This window comes from Leucopleurus acutus (genome assembly GCF_964270905.1).
Source record: "Leucopleurus acutus genome assembly, chromosome: 1".
NCBI lineage: Eukaryota > Metazoa > Chordata > Mammalia > Artiodactyla > Delphinidae > Leucopleurus > Leucopleurus acutus.
The window spans coordinates 8,117,393-8,130,460 of NC_139142.1; the positions used below are offsets into that span (position 1 = coordinate 8,117,393).

The following is a 13,068-nucleotide window of genomic DNA, read 5'->3' on the forward strand; positions in this document are numbered from 1 at the left end:
ATAAGCGGATTTGCTCTCTCCTTTGATCCGGACTTAATAAGGGGATGAATCACAAAGCACCAAATTGCTAAACATCATCTTGTCCCTTAGAGTTCATTACCTTTTTCAATGCATTTAAAATATGAAAGTGTTCTCTGCGACCCCCTCCTGACCCTTGCTATTGGGGAACACTTGTTGAACTGAATCAAATCCTCACGGTTAGAAATAATTCCTTTTCTCCTGGGGTTTCCCGGGTGGCGCAGTGGTTAAGAATCCACCTGCCAATGCAGGGGACACAGGTTCAAGCCCTGGTCTGGGAAGATCCCACATGCTGCAGAGCGACTAAGCCCGTGCGCCACAACTACTGAACCTGCACTCTAGAGCCCGCAAGCCACAACTACTGAGGCTGCACGCCACAATTACTGAAGCCCGCGTGCCTAGAGCCCGTGCTCTGCAACAAGAGAAGCCACTGCAATGAGAAGCCTGCAACGAAGAGCAGCCCCCGCTCGCTGCAACTAGAGAAAAGCCACCGTGCAGCAACAAAGACCCAACACAGCCAAAAATAAAAAAAATTTAAAACTAAATAATTCCTCTCCTCCTAAAGTCACATCCATCTTGTGATAGCTTTTGTGTCAACATGCCATTCTCTGCCCTGCATGAAAGTTTCTCCCGAGTCCCTTAGCTCTCTTGTGGGCTTACAAGAGCCTTGAGGGTATCTTTTTTTTAAAATTTGTCTTTGTATCTTCCCAATACGTTCAACCCCACCTCCTTAAGCCATGCCTGTGGAATGAATAAAGGTTGAATTTTGAAAGTTAATGTTTCATTTCTTTTAATGATTAAAAATATTCTATTCTTTGGACACATAAATCAATGGAACAGAATAGACAGCCCAGAAATAAACCCATGCACGTATGGTCAGTTAATCTATGACAAAGGAGGCAAGAAAAGACAGTCTCTTCAATAAATGGTGTTGGGAAAAGTGGACAGCTACATGTAAAAGAATGAAATTAGAACATTCTCTGACATCATATACAAAAATAAACTCAAAATGGATTAAAGACCTAAATGTAAGACCAGAAACCATAAAACTCCTAGAGGAAAACATAGGCGGAACACTCTTTGACATAAATTGTAGCAGTATTTTTTTGGATCTCTCTCCTGAAGCAAAGGAAATAAAAGCAAAAATAAACAAATGGGACCTAATTAAATTTAAAAGCTCTTGCACAACAAAGGAAAACACTGACAAAATGAAAAGACAACCTACTGAATGGGAGAAAATATTTGCAAATGATATAAATGATAAGGGGTTAATATCCAACATATATAAACAGCTCATACAACCCAACATCAAAAAAACAAATGACCCAGATTAAAAAATGGGCAGAACTAAGTAGACATCTTTCCAAAGAAGACATACAGATGGCCAATAGGCACGTGAAAAGATGCTCAACATGGCTAATCATCAGGGAGAGGCAAATCAAAACCACAGAGATACCACCTCACAACTGTCAGAACGGCCATCATCAAAAAGACAACAAATAACAAGTGTTGGCGAAGATGTGGAGAAAAGGGAACCCTTCCTGCACTGTTGGTGGGAATGTACATTGGTGCAGCCATTGTGGAAAACAGTATGGCGGTTTCTCAAAGAACCAAAAACAGAACTACCATATGACCCAGCAACTCCACTCTTGGGTCTATATCTAAAAAAATGAAAACACTAATTCCAAAAGATACATGTACCCCAATGTTCCTAGCAGCATTATTTATAATTGGCAAGATATGGAAGCAACCTAAGGTCCATCAACAGATGAATGGATACAGAAAAATTGGTGAATATATATACAATGGAATACTACTCAGCTATAAAAAAGAATGAAATTTTGCCATTTGCAACAACATGGATGGACATATTATGCCAAGTAAAATAAGTCAGACAGAGAAGGACAAATACTGTATGATATTACTAAAAAATACAACAAACTAGTGACTATAACAAAAAAGAAGCAGACTCACAGATATAGAGAACAAGCTAGTGGTTACAGTGGGGAGAGGGAAGGGGGAGGGGCTTTATGCGGTAGAGGATTAAGAGGCACAAACTATTAGGTATAAAATAAGCTACAAGGATATGATGTACAACACAGGGAACAGGCAGTATTTTATAACAACTATAAACGGAGTATAACCTTTAAACATTTTGAATCACTGTATTGTACACCTATAACTTATAATATCGTACATTAACTATATTTCAATTTAAAAAATTCTATTCTTCGGAAGCTCCTGTTGCTAAATTAATTAAACAAGGAAGCCATTAGAATGAGGTGGCCCTAATAGCTTAGCAGCATAAATAAGCAAACCCAAACCTAAGAACAGCTAATCACAAACAGTCAACTAGGCTCTCCCAAATAAGGGAAACACTTAAGTTACAGCCCGTCAAATAACTGCTTTTCTCTATAAAAGTCTTGTCCCTAGCTGCTGTTGGTGGAGCTCCTAACCACTTCCAACATGAATCGGATTGTCTTTTGTTTTATCTGCGCCACGTGGCTTACAGGGATCTTAGTTCCCGGACCATGGATAAAACCCAGTTCCTCCGCTGAGAAAAGCTCAGAGTCCTAACCACTGGACCGCCAGGGAATTCCCAATATGAATTGAGTTTTGTTCATATAAACTCTTCTTTTTTTATATATAATAAGAAACACTGTCAAATGCAGTAAACATCAACTTTATTTTTATGTATTTATTTATTTTGGCCACCCTGCACATTATGTGGGATGTGGGATCTTATTTCCCCAACCAGGGATGGAACCCATGCCCCCTGCACTGGAAGCACAAAGTCCTAACCACTGGACCACCAGGGAAGTCCCTCACATAAACTCTTACATATTTTCATATGCCTCCCTTTATGTTTTAATGCTATCCACAGGCGTATCCACTAGTCTGATTTCACTTCCTGTTTTAGGTGAATTTCAGATCAGTGCTTCCACGGTCCTAATTTGCCTAGTGTTCCTGAGATGACTCTTAGGTAAAGTAAAAAAGTCCCGTCCCTGGAGATCAAGGGTGCATCTCACTGACCAGAGACTGCCCAGATGGCTTCCTCCACTTGCTGGGGGTTCTCAGTGATGTTATAAATGATAACATCACACTCCAGCAGGTGCATGAGAAGGTCTTCTCGAGAGATAGCCTGAAAAAGAAAGTTGACAGTCATTTGTTGCAAGAAGCGCACAAAGTAACCTTAATATTTAGATGGGAGTGACAATTTCCAAATGAGATATGTTGCCTGGAGAGTCCCACAGGAAACATTCGCAGAAGGATTTTTTATTTAAAATGAAATTTTGGCTCTCTTCTGTGTGTAGTTTTCAAGTAACAAAGTTTATGTAAATAGCCTGGAACAGATGAATAAGAAAATTGCATAATGATCTTAGGTACTATTTCTGCATGCTGTTTAAACCCCGATTCAGGAGGAAAGAATTAGAACACACTGGAAGAAAATGTGTGAGGCATTTAAAACAAACTCAAGCTCTATGCAAGTTTCTTTGAGCAACTATAGATCATGAATCACTCAGAAGTGCTGATAAGCGATTAATATGGATTATTTCAGAATCCTCAAAATGGAATTAATCTGGTCTCATTCGAGATGTAAGGTACCTTATTACAGTTGACAGCAGGGAGTATTTAAAAAAAAACAGAAACTTTTAATGGTTAAAAATACCAAGTTCTTATATGGGATGAAAGTAACTTTGGTGATCATTGTGTCCAAAGGAAAACATGCACACTTGGTAAATCATGATTGGAATGATTGAGGATGAAACAGGCACGTTTTCAGGAGAATGGTCATCCTGACCAGATATTGAGTGACCATGATTGTGCATTCATTTGTTCCCCCAGTAAATATTTGTGGGCCCTCATTTTCACCCCAAGGGGAAAGGCAAAATAAATAATGTATGATTGTTGATACTACAGATTAGCGCGCGCGTGTGTGTGTGTGTGTGTTGTTGGCAAAATTTTAACAAATAACTAGGGTCTAATGTGGACGAGGGCACAACTAAGCACATATGAAGCCTTTGTACAAATTAGAAAAAGGAAACCTGCTCTTGGTGGAAAAATTATAAGGCACCCAGTCTGGGACACACTGTAGCCAGCAGAACACATCACTTTTCAGCCCCTACCCATGCCCATAGCTGGGCAAACTTGGGCAGTGTGCAATCTGTACAGCCCTACATGGCAGCCCCCAATGTAGAAAGGGCTATCATAGAAGTACATTTGAGGTTTGATGGACTAGGTGAAGTATGGGACTATGGCTCATAGGAGTTGACATTTGAGCTGGGCTGAAAGGGTGAATACAAGCTCACTCAGCAGAGCCTGGGAAGTTCACGGACTAGCAGGCCATTTGCTGAGCCAGGCAAAAGCACCTTTGACAACCTGGACCAGCCTAATGTTTTTCCATCCTCCATTCTCTCTCACCTTTCATGCCACTCTTGCTTCTTCCCCTTGGCTGCCCAGAACCCAAGCTCTAGCTATACCGATGCTTTCTATTCCAAAGCACACCATACACTTTGCCAGGTGCCCCCTTGTGTGTCATTTCCTTGTCCTTTTATCTGCTTGGAAAGCTCTATTCAGCCCTGGAGGTTCAGCCTTAGTCCCAGCATCACCAGTAGACCCCAAGCTCCCAAAGGAGGGCCAGCTGTGCAGAATCTCCCGAACAGAGGAGGTTAGGGGGTCTTGCTCTGCATGGCAGGGAGGCGTCTGAAGCTCCGTTTGCCTGGCTCTATAGATAAGACTGAGAATTCATACTGCCCTGTTCAGAGTGCTCTGCACGCGGCTGTGCACACACCTGTCATCATGTCACTGTCCTGCTCTGGAGCCACTAGTTGACATTGCAGAGTTCCTGCTAGGCTGTGAGCTCCGTGTTTTTCTGCGGGTCTTCAAAGTGCTCAATACTCATTCACTGAATCAAATTCAGGTATAAAGAGTGACCAGTGATGGAGATCTGAAGCAACGCAAATAGCCAGGAGAATGGACAGTAGGCATTCTTTCGAGAGCGATTAAAGACACGAGCTGAGGCCTCCCTTCCTTCAGCTGCCGCTAAGGTGCTCCGTCCTTCCAAGGAAGCTAAGGCCGCGTTGGGGCGAGGCCCTCACTTCATCTGTCCAGCAGCCCCCGCCTAGCACTGGCCCCGCACCATGGCCTCCGTCTCGGAGCTCCCCTGCATCTACTCGGCCCTCATCCTGCATGACGATGAGGTGATGGTCACAGAGGACGAGATCTATGCTCTCATTAAAGCAGCCGGCGTCAATGTTGAACCTTTCTGGCCAGGACTGTTTGCAAAGGCTTTGGCCAAGGTCAGCACACAGGGAGCCTCATCGGCAGTGCAGGGGCTGGTGGAGCTGCCCCAGCAGGAGGTCCTGCCTCCTCCACCGCTGCTGCCCCCGCTGAGGAGAAGAAAGTAGATGTAAAGAAAGAAGAATCTGAAGAGTCTGACGATGACAGGGGCTTTGGTCTTTTTGACGAAACCTCTTTAGTGACATGTTCAATAAGAAGCTGAGCTCTTTAATTTGAGGTCAGCAAGGAGGCCCTCTGTGCTCTGGAAAAATCTGGCAGGAAAGGACTTCAGACAGACATTTGCAGGAGAAATGTTTATGAACCCAATATCGTGTGTCTTCTCGTACCTAGAAAAGTACCAAAGTCATGACTGGAGAGATCTGCTCCTTGTGACCAGAACTGACCTTTTGCTGAGACGTGTACTTGCTTGCACGTGGCCCCTTCACCCAAACCATACGCGTACTGACTCCCCACACCCCAACCTCTTTGGAGCAGTTCCTCAGAGCTCTCTGAGAGGCTGTCCCCCAGGCTATAGCCCTCAGTCAACCCCAAATAAAACTGAACGCACAGCACTCGCAGTGTGTTTGCGTGTGTGTATGTGTGCGTGTGCGTGTGTGTGTGTTTTCCAGTCTATACTGGGAAGCCAAGAGCCCACAGCAATACCAGGCTTGCAGCTGTGATGGGGGCAAGTGCGTGATGAATGGTGGAAAGGACACTCTGGGTTGTCTACAATCATCCATCTCCTTTTCTTCTTTCCCAACAGAACCCCAATTTTGTGCAGATACGCCCCTTCTCAGCCTGTGGGAAATTAACTCCACCTTCTGGTTTAAGGGATGGGCCTTACTGATCTCAGGGTAAGTGATTGGTTCAGGAATCAGCAAGTGACTCAACTCAAGACACTGAGATTCAAGGAGATACCTGTGGGGTGCTGCTGGAATGTTCATCCTCCTTTTTCTGAGAACTTCTGGAAGTTCTCTTCATCAGAGCGTTGCTGCGTTTGTGTGCAAAGCCCTGGAATGTTGCCGCCTTGCTGCCAACCTGAGGATGAAGTCCCTCCCAGAGGAAGACAGAGCCCAGAAAAGGGCTGGAAAAGGAGCTGCAGCCCCTGGGTCATGCCAGGCCTGAAGCAGGTGCTTCCTTGAGACCACCAGCCACATAAGTTGATGAATTCCTTATTGGTTACTGATTTGCATTGTCTTTTTTTTTTTCCTATTACTTGCAGCCCCAAACAGCCTAAACTGATAATAGACAGCAAGGCCCTTAATACAAATTAGGGCAGAGTAGTGTATTTTTTTTTGTTTTTGTTTTTGTTTTTGTGGTACGCGGGCCTCTCACTGTTGTGGCCTCACCCGTTGTGGAGCACAGGCTCCGGACACGCAGGCTCAGCGGCCATGGCTCACGGGCCCAGCCGCTCCGCGGCATGTGGGATCTTCCTGGACCGGGGCGCGAACCCGTGTCCCCTGCATCGGCAGGCAGACTCTCAACCACTGCGCCACCAGGGAAGCCCCAGGGCAGAGTAGTTTTGTAGAGGAGTGTGAGAGACTTCATCCTGGGTAAATTGATATAGAAGTGCTGCAGGACATCTGGGGGAGTGGACTAGGAAGCAGTTGGATGTGCAGGTTGGTCAACAGGGCTGGAGAAGGATTTGAAAGGCATTGGCTTGTACAGGGGAGCTGGAGCTATAGGACTGAATAAGATTTAGAAAGGATGCCTATTAGGAGAAGGGAGGGAGCTCTGAGAAAAACTGCATTTAAAGGGAAGGAGTGGATGCGTAAGGGTAGTCTGCCAGCTGCTGCTGCTGGGAAGCAGGGAAGAGAGGCCCTTGGTAATGAGGGGCTGGCTGGTGACAATGGCCAGGGCATCTCCTGTGAAGGGGTGGGGGCTGGAGAGTGCAGGAGTGAGGCCTGCAAAGGTGGCTGAGCCCTCTCTCAAGTTCAGTGGTGGCAGGGGCCATGGGCAGAGAAAGAGGCAGGGAGGCCAAAGTAAGAGTGTGTGTGTGTGTGTGTGTGTGTGTGTGTGTGTGTGTGTGTTTTTCCAGCGAGAAAGATGTGAGCATACGTAGAGGTGGAAAGAAAGAAGCCAGTGGCGAGTGAAGATCCAGAAGAGGGTAAAAGGGGGTAAGTGGTGAAGAAAGTTCCCAAAGATGGTAGGAGGGGACTCATTCATTCATTGACAAATACTTATTGAGGGCCAGTGCTGTCCGTCACCGTGCAAGGATACACATGAGAATAAATGGGGTGCTGTCTCTACTCTCAAGGAACAGATACTAATAGTGTGACCCACAATAGACAGATAATAACAATGGAGTGAGAAAAGTATAAGAATCTAGGCAGGTAGAGAGCTCAGAATCTAAACTGGGAGTGGGGAATCATGGAGGGCTTCCTGGAGGAGAAGACAACCCGAATTAAATCGTGAAGGATGAATAGGGCTGGTTGGAGGAGGGAAGAGGGAAGGCTATTCCAGGGTACAGCATGTGCAAAGCTGTCTCCTAGGATCTAGAGGGCTGCAGGCAGGGTGATGGGAGGAATTAGGCTGGGAGGGTCACCCTTCTTGCAGGTATTTAAGTCCTTGGATGAGGACTGTGTAGAATTTGTCATGTGAAGGCAGCAGTATTTCTCAGTAAGACAGCAATATAATGGTGTTATCCTTGAGTGGCTTATTACCCAAGGAGATGTCTCTTTCACAGATTGCGCCGGCCATGGCCCAGAGCCATGTTGGGGTGGTGCAGGGCAGAATACATTCTAAATACAGGGCAGAGAACTTTATGAGTCTGAAAGTCCAAATGAGATCCATACTTTCTAAGAATATCTCATTTAAGTTCTCTGCTGCAGGCAAGACTTGAAAGTGGAGAGACAAGCGTTGTTAATTTCCATCGCAGGAGGAAGACCTGCCCTCACCTCTCTCCTCAACTTCCCCACCTTCTCACATTGGCAGGAGAGAGGAGACAAGGAGCAAACACAGTGGCAGGGCATCGGAGCAGGGGGTGGCCCTCCCCTTCGCCCCCTCTCAGCAGTCCCTCTGGACTTACGTAGTAGGTCTCCATGGCAAAGTTGGGGCAGGGGGTTTCGAGCGTGGAAAGCGTGCCCACTATCTGGAACGTGCCTTCCTTCAGGTTGGCTGAGGAGGCTTCTGGCACGGCTGATTTATCTTCATCGTGCTTTTCCTCCTCTTCGGTAATTTCTTCAAGTGAAGCCCCGACCACAGAGGTAGAGAGAAACTGCAAGCAAACAGGAATTTCCTGAATACTAAGAACAACGGAGAGTAAGGCCAGTCAATGAATGACGATTCTAAAACCTGACCTTTACTGAAGGCTTGCTAGCGGTGCCACTCATGCTTTGTACACCGGTATCTCATTGAAATTGGTTTAATTCCCGCAACGACACAGTGAAGTGTCTATTCACGATTATGACTCCCCATTTCATAGGCGAGGAACTCAGGCTCAGAGAGCTTAAAAGCTCCTTAAGGGTATTATCCTTCCCTAGCATCAGGCAGAGCTAGGCTAAATTCACGATGGTCGTTTTGTCCAACAGATAGGTAGAAATGTAATGCGATCAGCTTAGGTAACTTAAATTTGCTAGTACCACATTAACAAAAGGAGAAAGAAACAGGTGAAGTTAACTTAGGTAAAGTTTAAATTTTTAAAAATTTAGGTAACATTTTATTTAACTCAATATATCCAAAACATTATCAGTTTAACATGTCATCAATATAAACATTGAGATATTATATATTGTTTTCTTTTCCCATAGTAAGTGTTTGAAATTTGATGTGCATTTTACACTTACAGTGCATCTCCATTTGGACTAGACACTTTTAAACGTTCCATAACCACATGGGACCAGTGGCTATGAATAATGAAATAGAATGAGGTTGGCAAAGTTTCTTTTTTTGGTTTTACAAAAGCTGTCTTTGTGAGTTGTTTATGCAATGTTCATGGGTTTCATATATAAAGAGAAATAATTTTAATTTATATATTAGACATATAATTTATAGTTTAAACATGTGTAAATAATCATGACGATATCACCCCTTGGGAGTAAAAACACAACAGAATGCCCCACCCCCTTTATTTTGATAAAAAAACAGTCCAAGTTAATAGACAAGGTGTCAGGTTCAATCTCTTATTGGAATCTATTTTTCCCAAGTATGCCATATATATTTTCATTTACCTCTCAAACACACATATTCAATTTATTATCCCGTTTCACAGATGAGGAGATTGAGGCCCAGCAATAAGTAATTTGCCCAAGATTGCACAGGCAGGAAGGGGTGAAGTTGGACCTTCTGATAATGACACCCCGGCTGTACAGGTGCCCTGCCCTGACACACTACCCAGAGACCGGGGGAGAAGGGGCTGTGGTGGCATTGCTCAGCTAGGCCTGAGGACAAGAGACATGGTTTCCACGTTTTTTTAGATGCTTTATATTTCTACTCCCATATTGCTTGGTGCAGACAATAGCAATTACTTGGAATTTGAGAAAGTCAAGTTTGTTTGTTTGTTTGGTTTGTTAAGGAATTTGTTAAGGTTTGTTAAGGAATAACCGGAAATTCTGTTATTGATAAGCTTTGGAAAAAATCTCTCCCAACAAAAAGTTTTATTGTAAAAATATTATGTCGTAAAAAATAATCAGAGATCAAAAGGGGATAAAGTAAAAAGTTAAATTCTCTTCCCTCCCTCCCTCCTAATTTCAATCATGTCACGTCCCTTTTTAAGTACTCCAATGGCTATCAATGGATTTAGAACATAAACCAAATTCCTGACCAAAGCCCCACAAGATCTGGGCCTCTGGGCTTGACTCTGCTTTGCTAATTTACACAATAAATATCGATGAACTGCTGACCACGTGTGAGGCACTGTTTAGTTGCTGAGCTGGGCCACATTTTGACTTTCACAGCCCCTTTCCACCAAAAGTATATTAAAAATGATATTTTATGACTGTATATCTATAATGACACACTATCTTTGACTGTAAAATTTAATTTGCTTCCTTCCTATTTTAAGAGAAATTATAACATTTGTGTGGGCCCCAAAGCCACATGGGTCCTGGGCATGGTGCCTGCTGTCCCCTGGAGCCCCTGGTTCACTGCAGCCTCACCACTCTGTCCTCTGCAACCTTTGCCTTTGCCGTGCCCTCTGGGAACTATTTCCTCGGGCTGGACCCTCATCTTGTGTGTGTCAGATTAAATGTCACCTTTCAAGAGAGCGCTTTCATGCAACTCTATTGAAAGCAGCTGCGCTCTTCCCCAGTCCACCTCTTCTATTCTCTTTCCTTCAGAGTACTTATCACCTATTGAAATATCTTGTTTATTCTAGTAATTATTTATTGTCTGTCTCCTTCCAGAGGGGCAGGGTCTTCAAGGGTCAAAACCTTTTTTGGTCTTATTTACTGTGCCAGCCTTTTAGTAGGAGTTCATGAACGAGTGACTCCCATCCTCCAGAGGTGATAACGGTTAAGTGTCTTGTGTATCCTTTGAGACGTTTTTCTGTATTTAGGTTGTCTATCTATCTATCTATCTATCTATCTATCTATCTTCTCTATATTTGTATCTATCTTTTTGAAAGACACAAGTAAGTTCATACTACCCCTGTCTTTTTAATGCTTTGCTATTGCATTTAGTTTTGGACTTCTTTTTCCGTCAGTTGCCTGATACAGACGAGTTGGCGGGAATGGAAAGAGAACCCGGTTAGGAGGTCAGAGACCTGGCCCTATGTCCAGGTCCTGCCCCCAACTCGCTAAGTGATCTTGGGCAAGCCCCTTTCTGCCTCGAAGCCTCAGTTTCCTCTTACTAACAGGGGAGGAACCCCGGCTGGAACGGAGATCTCCAAACACCTGGGCTTCCAGGTGGGGCGCTTGTCTAGCCTGGGTGCAGACTGGGGAGCAGGGGGCATTGGCCGTGCCCAGGACGAGGGAGGGTCCCTTAGGGGAGGCCCTGATAGCGTCCGGTGGTGCAGGCCCTCGCTGGGTTCCGGGGCTGGGGCGGGGGACTGGGAGTTGGGGGCTTGGGTTCTCCAAGTCATCCACCGCCGCTCACCTTCCCGATGTTTCTGCTGCTGTATGAGTCCAGCAGGTTTATAAACACCCTCTGGATCCGTTTAACTTTCTCCGTCCGGACAGCAACTTCCTCTTCTTCAGCCATGGTGGGAGCCTCGCTGGTTGCTAAGGAGAAAGCGTCCCTTTGGTTGCCAACGAGATGGAGCCGCGGCCCTAGGACCGCGGGGCCAGGCTGCCCTCCGGGGCTGGGGCTAGGGCGCGGGGCGGGGCGTTCCCGGGGCGGGGGGCGGGGCCTCCGGTTTCCGAGGCCAGGAGGGCTCTCCCTGCCCAGGGCGCCAGGGAGGCCTGCGTCGCCGCCCGAGCCCCACTCTCCCCTGCTTCACGCCGGGGGCCCTCGGGCAGGGCGCATCCTCCGTCCCTTTCCTCTCGTTCATTCGGTAACTCCGGAAACACGTCCCAGTGTCCACCTGACACGGAGCACTAAAAATACTGATGAATCTGAGGAAAAGGTAAAACCGCAAGCCTAGGCTTCCCCTGAAATGTCGGAGTGAATTAACGTGCCCCTGTGGGGCGGTCTGACCAGGCGGGCGTGACATAATCCTCTACTGTAAAGAAGGGCTGTTGCCATGGAGTTTCGGGGTCATGGTGTGGTCCCCACTGTGCTGCCAGTCGCTGCTTGGTCCACTGGGCTCAACTGGTTTAGCAGTTCCAGGGCTGGGGTGGGAGTGACTAGCAGCCATTTGTGCTGGGGATTCACCCCCATTCACAAAGGGATAGAATTCAGACTTTGCCCTTTCCAAATCAGGTTAGACACGCAGTTGCCCAGATAAACCGACAAATTAAAAGATGCCATTCGATTTGTCTTATCACAGAACCACAAAGGTCACGGTGGACTAGATATATATATATCCTGTTATCTTAGAATAGTAAATATTTTTGTGCTTTAAACATTAACTTGTTGAATGTACATATTTAACACATGGATTGACTGTGTACCTTTTTTTTTTTTTAAATACTGATTGCCTCAGAAATTGGAGATGGCCAGGGAGCTCCAGACAGCCTGGAGGTTCTGGGCACTCAGGCATTTGGGAGACTAGGCTTTGACTTCCAGCTCTGCAGCCATTTGTGAGACTAGGCTTTGACTTCCAGCTCTGCAGCCATTTGTGGGAGACTGGGGCGAACCTTTTAACTTTACCCAAGCTGTTAAATTGGCTGTAAAACAGGGGTGAAACCACCAACCTAACAGGGCGGTCAGGATCAAACAAGATATAGGAAAGCACCTTCTGAAGTGGTCTCCATAAGTGAAAGTGCTTTTTTTCTGCAACGCTGAAGCACGCTTCTACCAATGGGAGTTTTTCATTCCTTTTTTCGTCCCCACCCCGACTCCCTTTCCTTTTATACATATGTCTCATTGAAACTTGTTTTGATAAAATAACACTTTGAAATTTTGCAGATTTAATTTGGGAACAGCTTGCTCACAGCAACATTCTTTTTTTTAGTATCAACAAGAAAGTGCTGTCAATTTAAATGTAAAAATACTCATGTAAGACCAGTACAAAACTTGATGGAGGGCTTCCCTGGTGGCGCAGTGGTTTGGAGTCCGCCTGCCGATGCAGGGGACGCGGGTTCGCGCCCGGTCCGGGAAGATCCCACGTGCCGCGGAGCGGCTGGGCCCGTGAGCCATGGCCGCTGAGCCTGCGCGTCCGGAGCCTGTGCTCTGCAACGGGAGAGGCCACAGCAGTGAGAGGCCCGCATACCGCAAAAAAAAAAAAAAAAA

The 13,068-nt window shown here is 45.7% G+C and overlaps 1 protein-coding gene and 1 pseudogene across 5 annotated transcripts in view; one reads left to right on the forward strand and one right to left on the reverse strand.

Annotated features, from left to right (window-relative positions):
* Positions 1-11,436, reverse strand: part of AK7 (adenylate kinase 7) — a gene marked incomplete at both ends in the record, with an annotated part of 54,414 nt that extends 42,978 nt beyond the window's left edge. For all 4 annotated transcript variants that reach the window (XM_082843930.1, XM_082843931.1, XM_082843929.1 and 1 more), the window contains 3 exons: positions 3,052-3,160; positions 8,327-8,515; positions 11,332-11,436. In XM_082843930.1, coding sequence (XP_082700056.1) covers positions 3,052-3,160; positions 8,327-8,515; positions 11,332-11,436 — 403 coding nt within the window. The remainder of the gene's footprint in view (positions 1-3,051; positions 3,161-8,326; positions 8,516-11,331) is intronic.
* LOC309960128 (large ribosomal subunit protein P1-like) lies at positions 5,138-5,521 on the forward strand (annotated as a pseudogene). The gene has a single exon. The product of its transcript is annotated as a large ribosomal subunit protein P1-like (transcript).
* Positions 11,437-13,068: the final 1,632 nt, after the last annotated feature.